Here is an 18,305-nt window from a genome sequence, read left to right as displayed (position 1 = left end):
GCCCGGGCTGCCCGGCCCGACCGCAGCGGAGCGGAGCGGCCCCGGGAAGCGGCGGGCCGGGGTCTGGCGTGGAGCGGGCAAACGGCTTCGGTGCTGCGCTTCCACACGCGTTACCGAATTCCCACTGCCTGCTTGGGAATAAACTAGCTAAGCAAACGTCTGCTCCCCATGTAAACTGTGCAGCTCCAGCAGCCCGAGACAAGGTGCGTGCGAAACCTCATCCTCTCCATTCTGCTGTGGGAGCAGCCAGAACCCTCTGCGTGTTCCATAGTTACGAGTAGGAACTAACGAACGTCTTTGCTTTTGCCCCCTCCCAAAGTTGTGCACACACACGGCGCTTGCAGGCTCGCGAAGAAACGAGGCGCTCTTTGAAGTTCCCCTAAAACACACGGGAGATGCGCGGTGCTGGGCACGGGGAAGTGTCCTCCCTCCTCTCTTGCAACACGACGGAGAGGAGGATTGTGCAAGAGCCGCGCGGGGCTGCCAGGACCTGCCCGCGTGAGCAGCGCAGCGCCCGCGCCAGCCCTGCGCCCGGTGCTGCACACACCGATGCCCAAGCGAGGGACGGCGCCGCTGGAGCCGCTTCTGGCACAAAACGTGCACGTGGCTGGAGCACAAATCGCCTGGATAGTAAAGAACATCGCAGGTAGATTTTTGGAAGGGGATTTCAAACTTATGGGATGTTTGAGAGCAGAGGGGCTGCTCCTGAGCGCACTGGGGCAGCTGTGCGCCTTCTCCCGCACAAGCTTTTCCACAAACATCCACATCAAAAAAAGAATCGTAACTTCAGATTTTTAATATTTAAGATTCATTTTTACCAAACAGCTTCTCGTGTTTTGGCGGCTTAATGTATGAGTTTCAGGGCTACAAACAGCTGCTTGTGGAGCCCCACTCCAAGTGCCTGGTCGCACAACATGCAGCAAACACTGCCCCCAGTGTTTCCCAGGTGAAAATGCAGCAAATCCACCCTTCAGCATTTAAAGTTTTGTCCAGAAAAACTCTTGAATGCTAGAGATACAAATGCACGTATTTCAGAGATATAGAAACATTTATTTCCCGTGGTATTCCCAGCAAAGCATGGCTTTGGAGCACAGCACACGGTATGCCTGGAAACCTGATTAACGGTGGAGTAAAGGGTCTGGCTACCCCAAGTCAGGACTTTTGTCTCAGCTTTTGGACAGGAGACGTATGCATTTCTGCTGGGCGTAAACTGTGAACTAAACAACCTTGGACACGGAGCAGTTTTTTAATTAAGAATATGAACTCTACAGAGGTCCAAAAAATGTGTCTCCATCCTACTTTACAAACAACAGTATACATACTATAACAGTATACATACTATAACCATGATATATATTATATAAATACCTTACGAATATATATACACATATATATTTCATTCATTGCCTAGAAAAATACCAAAATTCGCATAAACTATTCAAGGAAGTGTAGCCAATGAGGGAAGTATTATCGGCTCTCTTAAATACTAGTTCACATATTTCTCATATTTTTCCTGACTGATAGATGATTACATTTTTTTTTTGTCTCACCTCTATTTAGAGGTTAGAAATCAGTATTTCTCAACACGGAACCAGCAAGTCTATAGAGTGCATTTGTTTTGTGATGGGTTTTTCTCTTGGAGTGATACTGCATTTACATGTGTTTAGCTAACACACCCACTCTGTTTATCCAGAAAGTCTTAAGGAAGGATAAAACTACAGGCCTTTATTTATTCAAATAGAAGCAAACTAGAAGAGCAAAGCATGAGAACTGCCTGTCACTGCCTGCTCAAGTACTAGAAATAGCTGCTTTTTGGGAACAGGAGAAGCCTTCACTTTCTAAAAAGCGATGCTATCAGCCAGCTACTACTAGCCAAGTTTGCCATGTGGCTTCTTGATCTGCTGATGAAGGACAAGGAAAGAAAAAAAATCGAAAGCAAGGAGAGAAAAATCACTTCTTTTCACTCCTCCTGGACTGGACACGGACTGGACAAGGAAAAAGGCCTTTCCTCCCAGGAGGACATCACGTTAGTAGGACTGATCTTGCACACACACATTCTTAGGTGAATTTTATCATTATCGTAGTGTCAGGTTAGAGCACTTAAAACTAGAGCAGCCTATTTAAACATGACAAGAACTACAGTAATTTCCAAATATGATCATTTATCATTGGCTCCAGTTCTAATAAAATACCGATCTCTCTTTATTGTCTAGGTAAGAGAGGTACTTTATCTTAATTAGAGTCACTAATTGAAAAATCAACACTAAGGATGGTTTGAAGTGTCCTATCAGACCAAACACAAAATCACCTCACCCCATTTCTTAAGTCTCTAATTTAGAAAAGGAAGTACGAAAGACCAATCAGGCTTGTGACTTACCATCACATATTTCTATAGGATGGAAAGGGCAAGTTTTTATTGCTGCTGGACCCCAAAGCCTGAATAGGTAGAAGTCCTCTTTGCACTAAGTATTTTAAAATTATATTTCCAGTCTGTTCTTGGAAATCAAGCCTACAGTTTTTCTTATGTGGCTCTGTGTGAACAGTTTTTACATTTCCTGTTGCACAGGCACAAACATGACATGATGCAACGATGCTGCACATTCTGTCGTGTGGAAGCTCTTAAGGTAAAGCAACAGCCACAAAAATATTACCACTTCCTTAAATCTCAGTGAGAAGGACATCAAAATAGAGGAGCCCGTACACCGACAAATGTCACGTCCTCGCTCTGCCAAGCCTGATTAAGTGTGAGTTTCCTGCTGAAATAGAAATCAGTGAATGTCAATTCTAGGCACCTTCTTAGTTCAAGTAGCGAGGCCACGGACAAAATCAGTGAACCTGCTGAGGGAAAAAAGAATGAGAGATGTAAAACACAATGCATGCAGGAATTTAAAAGGAGGAGGTAGTTTAGACTTTTTAGTTCAGCAAAGAGGAGGTTGAGAGATGAGAAACATGGTATGGGCTATGGTATATATCAAGGAATGACTGCAATTGGTCACGAGAATAATTTGCCAGTTTTAATTTTCAAGCAAAACGCATGTATTCTCAATCTATTATCACTACTCAGCATATTATCACTACTCAGCAAGCCAGATCTTTCCATTTATTTATTTATTTATTGTAGTAATCGGTTCACATACTGTGAGGTAAGAAATTGACCACTCATCACAAGAACAAAATTTTAAAATAAGCATCACACATTCCTTGGAAATTTGCAGAAATTACAAAAGGTAACAGAGCTGAGGCCTAGATGGGGGTGCATGGAGAGTACTCCAGCATGTGCTACAAAACCCATTCACTCCAAAACTGTTTTCATTCGCAAGGATAAAATTACTCCAGGGACACCATCAAGGATGGAGTATAATATAGGGACATGGAGACTGAAGTGGGGCCTGAACGGCCTCCAGTTGTGCTAGGGATGCTGTGCTCAGGACGGATTCCCACATACATTTCAGCTGACGGATGTGCTTCCACCAACATTCCCGAAACAGACAGTGAAGTAAAAAGAGGAGAAAATAGAGTTACTTACAGCTTTGGTGACAAGGGAGATAGGTATACATAAAGTTTTAGGATATTTTCAAATCTAACAGTTAAGGTATGGGAATAACATCTTCAATGTAAGTTTGCATGAGAGCGAGACTCAATCTGTCCACTGTGATTTTTCATCCTTGCTTGAAAATCTTATGTAATAATAATAATAATAATAATAATAATAATAATAATAATAATAATAATAAAATCTGCACTTAATAAAAAGGACAGGCCCTGTTAACCCTAGGATCTTAAAAATCCACTATTGAATTTAAACCTCTTAAAAATATAGATGTATTTCATTTCTCACAGTGAAAGCTGACACAGTGATAGTGAATGACAAATCTAAATTACAGGTCTGAGAAAAAAAAAAAAATCACCAGAATTCCATCTTTACTCAGTACATCTGGCAGTAGCTGCCGAGCCCATCAGCAAACAATGTTCCTTTGGACAGATCAGTAAGAAAACAGACTCCAGTAGCTTTCCTTCTCAAAGAGCAATTTCTGAAAATCTAGAGTGCTAACAGTACTTTCCCTTTTACCAAGTTGCTCAGCCACAAAAGTCTAGTAAGTGGATGTGCATAGAGCAGGAGGTAAGAACAGCCCCGGACTGCATTCAACACCCTTGTGCCCTATATCTTCACCTGGGTTCTAATTACTTTTATGTACAGAAAAAAAATCCACTTAACTCTTCCTAACTCTTCAAAAAGCTACTTGCATGATACCCAAAACTCTGATTCTGAAATCATTCAACTCAGGTAGGCCAAGCATCATGATCCTGAGTAACTCCTACTTCGTGTTGCCAAGAGACACTGGAAGGTTTCCTGCTTATCCTGCAGGATTATATTAATCCACTCACTTAATTCTTCCTTTACTGCAAGTTACTGTCAGAAGGTTTGATGTTTAAAATCTCAGGAAGGTGCCCCGGCTGCTTATTAGGGACAGCCCATTAGGCTCCAGTGTTCATGGGGATGGCTAAGCCACACTCGGGCTGCTCGATGCTCCGAATGTGACTCATCACCTACTCTCTAGAAAAGAGGAGCCTATTTGGGCCACCAATGTACACAGGACTGCAGAATATTTCCTCTGTTGCCTTGCAATGGTCCATATCGATTCCTAAAGGGGAAATCACTCCGGAGGGCTGTGCTGCCATCCAGAGGGACCTGGACAGGCTGGTGAGTTGGGCAGAGAGGAACCTCATGAGGTTCAATCAGGACAATTGCAGGGTCCTGCACCTGGGCAGGAATAACCCCAGGCACCAGTACAGATTAGGGGTCGACCTGCTGGAGAGCAGCTCCACAGAGAGGGACCTGGGTGTCCTGGTTGACACCAAGTTAACCATGAGTGAGCAGTGTGCCCTCGTGGCCAAGAAGGCCAATGGCATCCTGGCCTGCATCAGGAGGAGTGTTGCCAGCAGGTCAAGGGAGGGGATCCTGCCCCTCTACTCAGCTCTGGTGAGGCCATACCTGGAGTACTGTGTGCAGTTCTGGGCACCCCAGTATAAGAGGGACGTGGAGCTTCTCGAGAGGGTCCAGAGAAGAGCAACTAAGATGATTAAGGGAATGGAACATCTCTCGTATGAGGAGAGGTTGAGCGAGCTGGGCCTGTTTTCTCTGGAGAAGAGACGGCTCAGAGGGGATATGATTAATACGTATAAGTTCAGGAAGGGAGAATGCAGGGAGGAAGGGGACAGGCTGTTTTCACTGGTGGCCAGCAATAGGACAAGGGGTAATGGGCATAAGCTAAAACACAGGAGGTTCCGTCTCCAAGTGAGGAGGAACTTCTTCACTGTGAGGGTGACAGAGCAGTGGAAGAGGCTGCCCAGGGAGGTTGTGGAGTCTCCTTCTCTGGAGGTCTTCCAAACCCACCTGGATGCCAGCCTGTGCCACATGCTCTAGGTGTGCCTGCTTGAGCAGGAAGGTTGGACTAGATGATCTCTAGAGGTCCCTTCCAACCTTGAATATTCTGTGATTCTGTGAAATCAGAGTTTGCACTTGGGTCCTCAGTGTCATAATCATCAGTCTAAATGCTTGGACCTGATTGCAAATTTATAACATGCACAGGGAAAATGAGATGCAAGACGCATGTTCTTGTAGAATATACATTTATAGAACTAAATATTTCTAATTCAAGAAGTCTTGGCATCTCCTTTCTCTGCAATGCAGCTCAACATAAACAGCCAGAAGTTTTACTTCACAGATAAAGATATTTGCATGCTATTTTTTAGTAAAAAGAGGAAAACTAAAGTGATGTGCATTAAGATAAGAAGAAGAATTCAGTAAAACTTCAAGTTATTATTGATGAATTAGGAAAAAGGAAAAAAAAAAAAGAGATGCAGCATATTCTTAAGAGGTAATTTACAGACATATAGATGTATGTACAATACAGCCTAAAAGAAATCTTGAAGATCAAGCATGGATTCTGTGCATGAAGATAAAATAGGCCTTTCAAAGTTTTACAAAACCTCTTCCAAAGGGCTGTTGACTACTCAGTCCATTTTCTCTTCTTGGAAATTATCTGCATCACTCATGCAGTTTTCAAGATCATCGTATCTCTGCAAATGAAATAAATCCCATATTAGTTTATTTAGGCTTAATAATGGAACTGCTTTTTCTTTGAAAAATAAACAGCAATGCCAGTCACAGTACAGAAGCAGCGATATGTGAAAGTTTGCTACGTGCAGCTGTACTCTACGTTGCCTTAAAGTAGTTCATGAAGTGTTTCTGAGCAAGTCAAAACATTTGAATGTAAACACTAGAGCAAAACATTCTTGCTGTGTCTCATGTTAAATTTTTTGGATCGTCATGAGTTACAAGTTGTGTCTGTCATGTTGTTGCTTTCAAATGGGACAGCAGCCTGCCTGCCACAGCCAGAGACTGTGCGGCTGCATGGAAGTTTAATGTCATAAATCAACAAACTTTATGGGAAATTAGGGGCATGCTGCTGATTGAGAAAGTAGGCCAGCAGAACTGTATGGCTAAACTAAATTATTAAAACTTAAAACCGATTGATCAAAAAAAACCAAAAAAACCAAAAAAAAACCATTTTTTTTTCTCAGTGAGCTTCCTTTTATCTACTTGCTGCAAAAGGACACATCAAATAACCTGGTCATACCTTGCGAATCCACCCGTTGCCTTCCAGGCGCTTGAAAAGCCGCTCCACTGTGTCCTTCACTGGCTCATCCTCAACACCACCCAGCTCGGCCACGGAGCTGCAGTCCACGTACAGCTTGTATTTGAAGTGCTTCAGATTATGATAAACTCTTGTGCGATTTGCACAGACTGTGCCAACCGTCAAAACCTAGACCAAAGTGAACAAATCATTTTCTTAAAACAGGGATTACCTTGGCAATCTCAAGAATGGCTAAAGCCCCTCTAGTAAGATTTTTTTGAACAACAAAATAAACAGACTGACATGATGTACACAAAAAGCAAGAGTAAGAGCATGTTGTTTTCACGGTCATGCAGAACTATTTCTGAACAAGCAGACAGTCATTGTAATGTCTATGCAATGGCAGCTTATCAGCACTGTTTCCTTGCAGAACCTCTACACGGCCGTGTTTATAACTGGTAGTCTTTCATCTTTGCAGTCTCCTGGTGCAGCTTTGTAACAATCCTAGCATTTTAGAAAAGCAGCATACTGTGAAAGCAGAGGAAGAGGAATTATTTGATGATTTTGGTTTTACGTGCAATACTTTCACAGGTAATATTAGGGACATAAAACACCAACTCTAGCATTTTGTAGACTAAATAATATACAGTCTTCCTTATTAAAAATAAAAGATGAAAACACAAGTTTATAGTAGTGTTAGTCTGTAGCAGTCTGGCATGTACAGTTAGTCAAAAATGCTGCAGAAATTAAAGATTCTGCACCTCCCAGCTTTTAATCAGTTTTAATTCCATAACCTTTATGCAGAAGATGAAACTGTTCTAGTTAACAGCTTGCTTTATAACAATGTTTATAGATAAAGAAATGGTAGAAGAATGTGTAAATACACAATCAGAGCATGGATTAGAGTAGAAACTTAATCCAGAATATATTAAATGCAGGCAAGTGTTTGGACATATATTAAACTCAGATTTTATAGAAAAATGTCATGCAATGATAAGTCTTTACCTTAAAATATTCAGTAATATTTTCAGTTACAAGAATCTTCTGCAATCTTAAGTCTTTGCTAAGAATATGTGAAACTGGGGAAATGGGGAGGGAAATGCAGTCAATGTTCATCGGTACTTAAAGGCCAATTTGCATTTCAGAAAAATAATTTTTGTGCCATATCTGGAAGAAAAGAAGTTTAAGTACATACAGTGGCCAACGAGCAGAGGAGTCCATCCCTGGTAAATGGCCCAGAGTTACTGGGCCACTAGTTACTACTTTAACCCATAGATACAATAAAATAAAGCCTGGCAGGTAAGAAATCTTTTAAGCTAGGAGCAGATTACATTGTAACCAATGCATTTTAATTTTCTGCAAGCTTGTAATGCATGACCAAATGTTTCCATCAGTGAGCAGTCGCCCAAAACACGTGACCTACTTGTGCACTAGCAGTACCCATTTTCTTGACAATGACAAGTTTATAGAATTCTGATCAATTCTTACATATATTAAGCAGTAGCTAGCTGATACAAACAGGTGTCATATCATTGAAGTCAATGGAAACACTCACTTAAAAAACAACTTTTAATCTGACAATAAATGGCTATTAAACAGGTTTAAGATCAGAAGTTTACTATTGCAAAATTCTCTAATGATTACATATACATATGTATATGTCTAAATGCAGCCCTGTTTTATTCTTGCACCTAAACTGAAAAGCTAAGACTAATGATTGACACCATAGGTACCTGGGACGTGCGAGACCTATCAACCAATGTACAGCCCTGCTTTATTTATGTTTCCAGAAGTACCATTCCAAATACTCAAAGAATCAACAACTGATCTGTGGAGTTTCACAGAGCATTTGAGAACTTAACTATTCCAAGGAATGAGGTGTGATATTTGGAACATTATTTGACCTAAAATAGGAGCTCCTAATTTGACTTAATACCATTCTGCATCAGACTCAAAGGCTGCTTGGCTCAATTCTTCTCTTTGAAGATAGGCAGCAGGAGATGCTTGTTGTACTTATTTCCCAAGTAACGCAAACACAGAGGGACTGTGATACTGCTTGCACTGACTGGTTAAGACATTCTGCATCATCCTGGCTATCATATTCCACAGCAAGGAAAAAGCTTCTTCAAGAACCTGTCTAAGCTGTTTTGGGACCCACTTGTACTTCTGGCTTCCAAAGTATCCTGTGGCAATGAGTTTCATTGTTTATTTATGGAGTAGGTGTAAGGAGTTTCCAGATTGGAAATGTGCCAGAGGAAAAATAGTTAAGTACCATATAATCTTATTATGCATTGTGCTTTTAAAGTAAGAAAGATTGTCTAAAAATATAACCCTATTTCAGAATGCAGCTTTGGAAAGAATCTCAGTACTCTACTCATGCTAATTTTTTCCCTTTGCATTTCTCAGTGACTGTATTCTAATGCTTAACTTATCTACTCAAGCCTTCTGCACCAGCCAAAGTTGTGTTAAATCACTTCATATGGAATGCAGGAGCAAAGCCTGACAGTAGCACAGAATGCAGTGACTGAATTTACGTCCTTTAAGGAGAGATATAAGGGGAAATAAAACACAAAGAACAGAAAGCACTGTCCCCAGGACAGGTGACACAGGCACAGAAAAGTGCATGGGCACCTGGAACTGAACTGCTCGGTTCCCTCTGAGCACAGAGCGATCGGAATTAGCAGCTGCGCTTGCAACAACCTTTGGAAGCCAAAGCAAAACTCCAACAGCTGTTTCTCTTCAGGCCTACTGGCAGCACAGAGCACTTCGGAGTTGAGAGAAAAGGAAACTTGAGGCAGAAGAAAAGGGTTGGAGGTCTGTTTTTGCTCTCTCCTCATCTACTTCTCTCGGGTGTTTTCAAATAAAATAGCAAGAGTTCAGCCATGTATTTCCATTCAATTCGACCTGTCAGTGCTGAACTGTCTTTTCTTCCAGTTAACTGTTTTCTGGAAGTGCCAGTTTTATGTAGCTCCACTTGCCTCTCGTTTTTTTTCTCCCTTTTCTCAATTGGAAGGGCAAGCTGAGCAATGCATTGCCAACAGTATGACTTGAGAATAGTGCATTTAGCTGGCTAAGTTACAGGTCATTACAGGAATACGAATGTCACATAATAAAAACAGTACCTAGTATTGGTGCCGAGTTGCCCCCTCCTGTGGTCTGTTCTACAGCCTCAGCACTGAGTATGCACCTAGTGGCATCCCATGCTCTAGATGGTGGGAGTAAAGCTCATCTTCTCCGAGAGAACAAAAATGAATTAGCAAGTTACCTCAAAATTCAATAGGACATTTCAAGACTTTTTCAGAGTATGAAATAGCCAGTGCTTTATGTGGGACAGAACTTGGAAAGCAGTGAGTGGATTGTTGCTGTTCTTACCGGGGTTAGACAGGAAGTTGAGCAAAGATTAAATTCTTATGCTATTTCATTTACTATTTGTCCTTAAGTTAGGCACAGCTTCCCTATGAAAATCTAGTTTAGAAATGAATGAACTACATTAGAGACCCTCATGAAAGAAAGAATAATGTATACAATGTACTGCAAAAGCAGAACTAGCAAAATTTCAAGGCCAGGATGTCCCCTCATCGTAAAGACTTACTGCTTTCCTGCAAAAGATATAGTGAAAAGCCTTACGAGGATATCCTAGCTCTATTAATTTGCATGCAAATGCAGACCAAAAAGTGCTCAGAAGTTTTTGTAATCTCTTTAAGAAAGTTGGTGGTATAGATTTTTCTAGATTAGGATTACACACAGAGGTTCATATCATGACATAATGATAATCACTCTGATTCCTCAAATCTCTTAGCTGGAATATTTACAAGGATACAAAATAAGCTTGAGCTTCAGTAAGGCAAGTTCCACCTACTGTTATTTAAGTACTATTATATCCCATTCCAAAATAAGTTGAAAATACATCTTGTGCTGACACTTTATTTCTTCCCCTGCCAGGAAAACCTATGAAGAACTTCAGCTGCACTCAGAAATTGTTACTCACAAAGCAAAGGATTTCACCTACTTAAAAAGGAAGGAACTAATAACTTGGGTAACAACTTGGAATACAATTGTAACAGTATTTTATCCTTGACAAATTGTGTGTATTTTGAGTTTATCTGGACAGGTCATGAATTACATTAACTAGGAAGGCCACATACACACACACGATCATTACAACTACCAGTAGCTGTATATTTGAAATAAGGGTCCCTAAATCTTAAAAATCCCCAAGGTCTTCAAATTCAAGATCTTCAAGAATCTCAGTTATGAAATAGAACAAAACTGACTTCTCATTTAACTAAAGTGACTGCCTACTGCAACATTTAACAACCTGAAAGATGTTTTTCATTCAGAAAAAAATAATTCAATTCACAATGTCCTGGTAAAGACCATTCAATGAGAGAAGGACACAAGGTCATCTAAATGGAAATATTTTCCTGTTTGGACAAGTTGTTCTGATAATGCAGCAATGAAAAGCAAGTGTTCTGCAACACTTCTGAGAGCTGATCAATGCAAGGCTCCTGCTGGGAAAATCTTGAGAGCTTACGGCGGTATTTAGGCATATACAAAGGTGAACGGCTTTGCAGTCATATCATGAAAAGGCCTTCTGATACCTAGAAAAGATGTAAATCTAAAGCAAATGTCATGCCTGACTTAAAGCATCAAACTCCTGGCACAAAAAAAAAAAAAAAAAAGCCACAGCATTTCTCATGTATTTGGTGAAAAACAAAAATGCCAGGCATGTTTATAGCATCACTCAGTTTCTTTTGCATGCTAAAACACGCATTTTCTACTAATGTTCTCTGACAAAAGTTCTACTTTAGAATTAACTGATGAATGCTTGTATTGGAACTGAATTGAATACGTGAATCTCCATGTGGGCGGGCGGCCTGGCTGACACGAATTTCAGAGGGTCTCTTCACGCACCTCAAAGGACAAGCATGCTGGGCCACGCATGTGTGTAGGATGCTGCTTATGCAGGGAGTTTCTCTAGATGAGACTCCAAGTGAAGATTTGAACAGAAGAAAAATGGAGGCAAATGTCTTTTTTGATTTGAAGGCAATAGTTATTAATGCACACTATCCCATTTTTGAAACCCTTAATCTTTTGCTATCATAAGGTTCAGCTCATGGCAGGATGTACTTGCAGCAACTGGTACTCTCTGTGGTGCAATACACTTGTTCTACCAGTACTAACATTAAGTGGCAAGAGTGGAGAGGAAACAGCACCTGTAATCACTGTGATGAAGGCAAAAAGAAAGGGCATAAAGAAACATCAAATTTCTTTTCCTAATAAATGTTAGGTTTATTATAGGATACTTCTGCCCATCTCTTCTCCAAAGGATAAAGGAAATGTGGGGAAACACCTCTATTCTTCCTTCTATGCTACACAGGAACTTCATTCCTAACCTACTTCCCTAGCCAAATCAAAGGCTGATTTTCTCAAAACTGCAAAATGGTCCTCAAATTTGAAAATTAATTAGGAATTCAGACACAGAAGTATGGTACCTTAACCTCTGCCTCTAACATTATATACAAATCTTATCAATGTATCTAATATTTTTTTTTTGTATGATTTTCTATAACACTAGACAAATTTTAAAGTAATTATTTAGGGTCCTTGTCTACAGTTACCTGTTTGTCATGTGACATGAAGTCATCTGCTTCCAAAGTTCTACTATTATAAAGCTTTCCAGAGAGCAACACGTTGAACTTGCAATACCGATTCAACTCACAGGCCTGACAAGACATATTCTGGGGATTTTTCATGATGATGCGAACATCTGGGTAACAATTCACACGCTCCTGAAAAATAAATTTCCAATAACATTAAAGAATCTCCATAGTTGAAGATTGACAAGTGCATGAACAAGCTGCTAAGTATGCTTCATTCCCACAAAATTAGTACAAAAGAGACCAGAGGGAATCTAGTCTAAAGTCTTTCAGAATTTAGTTCAAAATGTTTATTTTTTCACTCATTTTCCAATACTGCAGCCAGTTCTCCTTCATGCACTTTATTCACTCTTCTCCAAATCTAAAAAATGGTTCTTGTACCCAGGCAATTCCTCCTCTTTTCTTTCCTTCTCCTTTTGGCAACTTTACCAGTTGGTCTATCTCACATCTCTGCCCCAGACAAACTGCATTATTAGAGTGATCCTTAGATCACCACAGCTAAAACACTATTTACAAATTCACATAGAATGAGCAGATTATTGTATACTGTATATTGTATATCTACTGGAAGGCCGGGGGAGTGCAATTTTGTTATACGGTAAGTCACAAAAAAATCTCAGAAAAGACCTCTATTGAAATTAGCAAGAGAAGCAGTAAGGTAATAGAGAAAAAAATCTCAGTTACACAAATGCTTATGTGATTATAATCACACAGAATACTTCTGATAAAAGAATTTCTGATATTTGTAAGTATAATAAACAGTTACATAATGTAAAGAGCAATGAGTCTGTTATTTTTCTTTAATAATATGTAACTATGGTGATTGTTGTACCTTTACTGTACCTTTACTGAGAATTAGGGATGAGTGTTACCTCCAACAGTAACACTACAATGTACCTACCTTATATCGCTCTTTCCAGCGACTTCTAGATATTAAGTTCTCAAGACGAGGCTGAATGAAACGGTCATCCAGATAATGGAGTGAGGTTAACATGTCCTGTGCATACTTCTTTTGTCTTGTTCCATCTGTTCAGTGAGAGTCATTACTGATTTGCTGACCAACTTGGATTGTAAATGTTTCTTCAAAACTATTTTCAGGGGCATTATGATTCTAAATATGAGGAACTACAAATGACTCGAATATTTTGTCATTGAATGGTTCCTTTAAATGATTCATGTACCTTTAATAAATAAATATATTTTAAAGTCTGTATCACAAGGGATACATGAATAAACTCTACAATCACGTCAAAATGAAAAGCTGATATCCCAAATGCAGAACCATTCATTCAATGTCATTCAAAAGCATAGGAAAAAAAAAAGCTCTTGGTTTTGGTCCATTTCATGAGAAATGATTATAATTTACAAGGAAGGCGATTGTAGTCAATGAAAACAAACTACTCCAAGTTCTTTCCATCAGAAATGTTGACAACTCTTTTCTCTCTCTTCACATGTAAGGAACACAAAGACTAAGTCTGAACTTCAGCAGCACCATTAGATGCCTACAGTTGCACTATAAATACTTCCAAATATATAACTAGAAGAAAGGGATGAGCATGAAGATGACTAAAATTACCATTATTCCATGACTGTCTCCCAAATATGTGCTAGACTCCAGGAGTTAAACAAGTTTCACTGGTTTAGGCTGATTCTTATCAATATGCTGAACTTCTGGACAGTACATGTGCAGGCATGCACGGTAAGTCAGTTGCCCTCCACAGCCTTTTAGCACTGCTGCCTTCAAAGAACCACAAACCAGAAGGGCCACTAGTGAGTGCTCTGCCTTGCTATATAAAAACAGAGACTTGTAATTTATGCCTATCTGTACAGCAGATACAATTTGAAATAGAAAGGAAAGCTATGACAACAGAAAACCAGTCACAAGATTTTATAACTAATTTACCTGTTACTCTTTATAACCTTGTTTCCACTTAGTAAAACAAAACAAACAAAAATAAACACCAAAACTTCTTCTCTTTGGCATTCAGCTAACTCTGACACTGACAGTCCCCTCACCAATCCCATCTCTGCAGAGATGTTAAGTTGCCATTCAGCACGCTAGGTCAAATGCCCAAAACACCTCCTTAGCAAGAACAAGCTAAGGAGGGCTGATTATAGCTGGAATCTATTTCCCTTACCTCAAAATAGAAATGTATAGATGCAACAAATTCAGACACCTAGTAATCTTTGAAACTATAATTATTGATTTTCCATCAAATTCTGCAGAAAAAGCTGTAAGACACATGACATTCTGAGAAATCAGCCGAACTCTTAAAGGCCAAGATACCTACTTCAAAATTAACTGCTCCTTCACCCCAGAACTGTCACTACTGCTCAGTAACTCAGAAACACTTCCTTAAGTATCAGAGTAACCTCTGGGCTAAAAACATCAACTCCATACACATTTTCAGGATTACTCTCCCCATTTCAGTTAGATGTTTCCAGGGTTACACAGGCAAAACTAAGTACGGACACCAGGACTTTGAACTCACAATCCCATACTCCAATCTTGAGGCACATCTTTTCCAAGAATAACTGTCCTTGTCTATATAACTTTATCTGCACTGTTATATTATTTAATGCAATACACTTACCATATAATGAGCTCAGAAAAGTATCATCAATTGCATTTATGAGAAAGGCCTTTACTATTCTTTGGAAGTGTACATAATGACTACAGCGTATTACTGGAAAGAAAGTAAAAAAGTCAGACCCAAAATGTTAGCATTGGTGAAAATATATATATATTTTAAATCTTTTAAAAATGTTTCAAAACAGTTTGAATATATAACACCTAAACCGTTCTTCAAGATTCTACTTTTAAATAGTAACTTTCACCTGAATGATCTTAAAGAATTTCAGTGTGTCCTAAAGTCACACATGCCCTTTCACCAGAAGGAATGCACAATAAGAAATTCTTATCATTAAATACCAAAAGAATTGTTCATATAACTGCAGGAAATAAAAATAATATAGGTGTCCTATCCCCCCTCCTCCTTCCAGCTCTCCTGCTGGGAGACTAAGGGAGGGTAAATTATACCCTCCCTTATAAGGATTGTAAAAGTTTACGGTGAAAAGCAGACTACTCCCAAGACAAATTAAAACCTTTCAGGAATTTCTGCTTTTAAGATACCATAACCTCCTACACAGTATTATTTTTGTATTTACAATATATAAACATGTTTTACAGCAATACAATTGACATAAAATATTGAAATGACACTTATTTTAATCTTACAGTGTGGGACGTAGTATTCCAGTAACTGGCTGTTTGATTTTGGATCTAGTTCCTTTTGTAGCTGTTTTTCACTCCCTATGTCTTCAGTGTCATTATCACCATCTTCCTCTTCATCATCTATAAAATCTTTCATGCTATCATTCTCAGCTTCACTACCTTCTGTTGATGAGAGGCGCAAAGGAGAGAGTGGTTCCTCTTCTACTTCAGCATTGGAATCCTAATTGAATTTAAGACAGGATTTCAAAAGTAAATTGAGTATTTTCAGCACTTGCACTTTATACACTAGACAAGGTTTTTGACCTTCTATTTGTATAATTAACAAAAGCCAATATAGCTCCAAATTACATATTTCTGTACTATTTTCAGCTTTAAATCACTCATCTCCATGTACCTTCAGTCTATTTGCAGGAATCAAGTAACCCTGAGATCTCTAAGCTATAGGTGTCTTACTTCTTCACAAACACCATTTGATAAACCTTTCATGTGTCTTTTCTTAATGGAAAAGGGAAGAAGTAATATTAAAGACGCGTTTTCTTTTTGAATTTGTAAGACAAATACCTGCATTCTACACTGCTTTGTCATCTGAATGCCTAACTCATCTGAATGAAGAGCAAATGTAAGGAAATTCCTAAATCTCCAATGATAAAATCACACTTTACCAATTCTATAATTTAGCATGAAAAAAATAAATGCCAACGGCTAATATCTATTAGTCTTTCCCCTCGCCGTGTTTGGTACTATCATCAAATGAATTTCAAATATAAAATGCCAACCTCAGAAGATCCACTACTGGAGGATGCCCGAGAAGCTCTTTGTCTTGCAAGTTCTTTCAATTTTGCTAACACTTGCTGTTTCCTATTAGTAGAAGTGTTTTCTGCACAAGAGGTTTTATCAGGTTGCTGTTCTTGAGAACTCTCATCTTCATCCATTATACAGTGGCGTTTGGCAAAAACTTTTCTAACGAGGATATCACTGCCCTCACTTTCATCGCTGTCGTACAGCACAGAAGTGCTTGACCTTTTACGCTTCCCAGGAGTGATGTGCTCATCCTCGGCATCCTCTGTTATGGCCCCATTATGGCTTTTCTCCTCATGATCTGAAAGGCTACTAATCACAACCATCTCATCTTTTTCATCTACTTCCTCCTCTGATGTGGCAGATCCTTCATTGTCAGAGGTAAATGAGGACTCCTCATCACTGTCCAGCAAGATCCTCTCCCTCTTAGTGCGTCTCCAATCAACTCGGGACTTGGATGGCAATTCTGCCCCTCCTGTCTGGCTCCTTGTTTCATATCTTTTGATGGCTGCTCTTATCTCCATTGGAAAGCTGTGACAATAAATCAAAATATATAAATGGGTAAACCAAGGTACCTATTTTATCATGCCATTCCAAAGTAGTGCAATGGCACTTTTTATTACATATACCTATTGATCACACAGAATGACACTGGATCACAGAATGGTCAAGGTTGGAAGGGACCTCTAGAGATGATCCAGTCCAAACCCACTGTTGCAGCAGGGACACCCAGAGCACGGGGCACAGGGTGGCAGCCAGGCAGGTTTGGAAGATCTCCATAGAAGGAGACTCCACAACCTCCCTGGGCAGCCTGTGCCAGAGCTCTGGCACCCTCACAGTGAAGAAGTTCCTCCTCACCTGAAGAAGGAACTTCCTGTGTTTCAACTTACATCCATCACTCCTTGTCCTGTCACTGGCCACCACTGAGAAGAGCTTGGCCCCTTCCTCCCTACATTCCCCTTTGTACTTACGTACATGTTAATCATGTACTTATACCCATTAATCAGATCCCCTCTCAGCCTTCTCTTCTCCAAAGAAAGCAGGCCCAACTCTGTCTCTCCTCATACAAGAGATGCTCCAGTCCCTTAATCATCTTGGTTGCCCTAATAATACCAAAAGGGACATACATACACCAGCACCAAGCGCAAATGAGCACACATAATTTCAGGAGAGCACATGCTTTCTCCACAACACGTACAGACGCAATATAAGCAGCAGGAGCAATATAATATGTATAAGCAGGAACAAGGAATCCCCCCTAGCCCGAAAGAACCAGGGAAGCCACGACTGAAGCACACCTAAAGACCCCAGCACAAGCTCACACCAAGGCGAACAGCCGGGCAAAGGGCCCTTGCATAAAGCCCTCCACTCGTCCCCCATCCCCGCTACTACGACCATACCAACTGCCACACCGCCTCCCAAACCCCGCCGTGACCGTTACTTCGCGGCCGTTAACGGCTCCCGCCGTCCCGCGCTCGGGCCGCCGGAGAGACCCGCCCCCCAGCGCCCTGTGCGCCGCCATTGGCTGCCCGCCCCGTCACTCAGCGCGGCGCGCGTGTTTACGGAAGTGCTCGCATCTCGCCGCCGTCACGTGGTATCGCAGTCCTCGCGCGTGCGCGGTGCTTGGGATCCGAAGGTCGCCAGTTCGAGTCCTGTTTTGCCGCAACCCTCACGCTCCTCCTACATCGTGCGTCTTTTCCCCGTAGACCAAAGTCACGGGCCACGCTCAGCTCGGCGCTTACGTGGTCACTACCATACCTGCGAGCACAGACTGCAGGGAGGACAGCTTAGGGATCGGGAAGGGCATCACTGATAGTAGCCACAATGACTCACTCTTGATTGTCCTTTAAAAAGGACAGAGAGGAACCTCATGAGGTTCAATCAGGACAAGTGCGGGGTCCAGGACAAGTGCAGGGGAGGAATAACCCCAGGCACCAGGACAGATTAGGGGTCGACCTGCTGGAAAGCAGCTCC

At 40.7% G+C, this 18,305-nt stretch overlaps 2 protein-coding genes across 2 annotated transcripts in view; both read right to left on the bottom strand.

Annotated features, from left to right (window-relative positions):
• The window catches only part of MAML2 (mastermind like transcriptional coactivator 2), a 205,237-nt gene extending 201,760 nt beyond the window's left edge, over window positions 1–3,477 (bottom strand). The window contains exon 1 of the mRNA XM_026052952.1: window positions 3,446–3,477. Within this exon, the coding sequence (XP_025908737.1) occupies window positions 3,446–3,477 (32 nt within the window). The remainder of the gene's footprint in view (window positions 1–3,445) is intronic.
• Window positions 3,478–5,743: 2,266 nt separating this feature from the next.
• Window positions 5,744–17,853, bottom strand: CCDC82 (coiled-coil domain containing 82). Its single transcript, XM_026052951.1, has 8 exons — window positions 17,732–17,853; window positions 16,310–16,862; window positions 15,537–15,753; window positions 14,893–14,985; window positions 13,200–13,324; window positions 12,260–12,430; window positions 6,642–6,827; window positions 5,744–6,081 (listed from the first exon to the last, which is right to left on the bottom strand). Exons 1-8 carry the CDS (start codon window positions 17,851–17,853, stop codon window positions 6,016–6,018), a joined length of 1,533 nt encoding a protein of 510 aa, XP_025908736.1. The 3' UTR covers window positions 5,744–6,015.
• Window positions 17,854–18,305: the final 452 nt, after the last annotated feature.

The sequence above is a fragment of the Nothoprocta perdicaria genome, unplaced genomic scaffold (assembly GCF_003342845.1).
Source record: "Nothoprocta perdicaria isolate Ctin4 unplaced genomic scaffold, notPer1 scaffold_94, whole genome shotgun sequence".
NCBI classification, from domain to species: domain Eukaryota; kingdom Metazoa; phylum Chordata; class Aves; order Tinamiformes; family Tinamidae; genus Nothoprocta; species Nothoprocta perdicaria.
The sequence above is the reverse complement of the archived record's forward strand: the minus strand, read 5'-3'. Positions and strand labels throughout refer to the sequence as shown.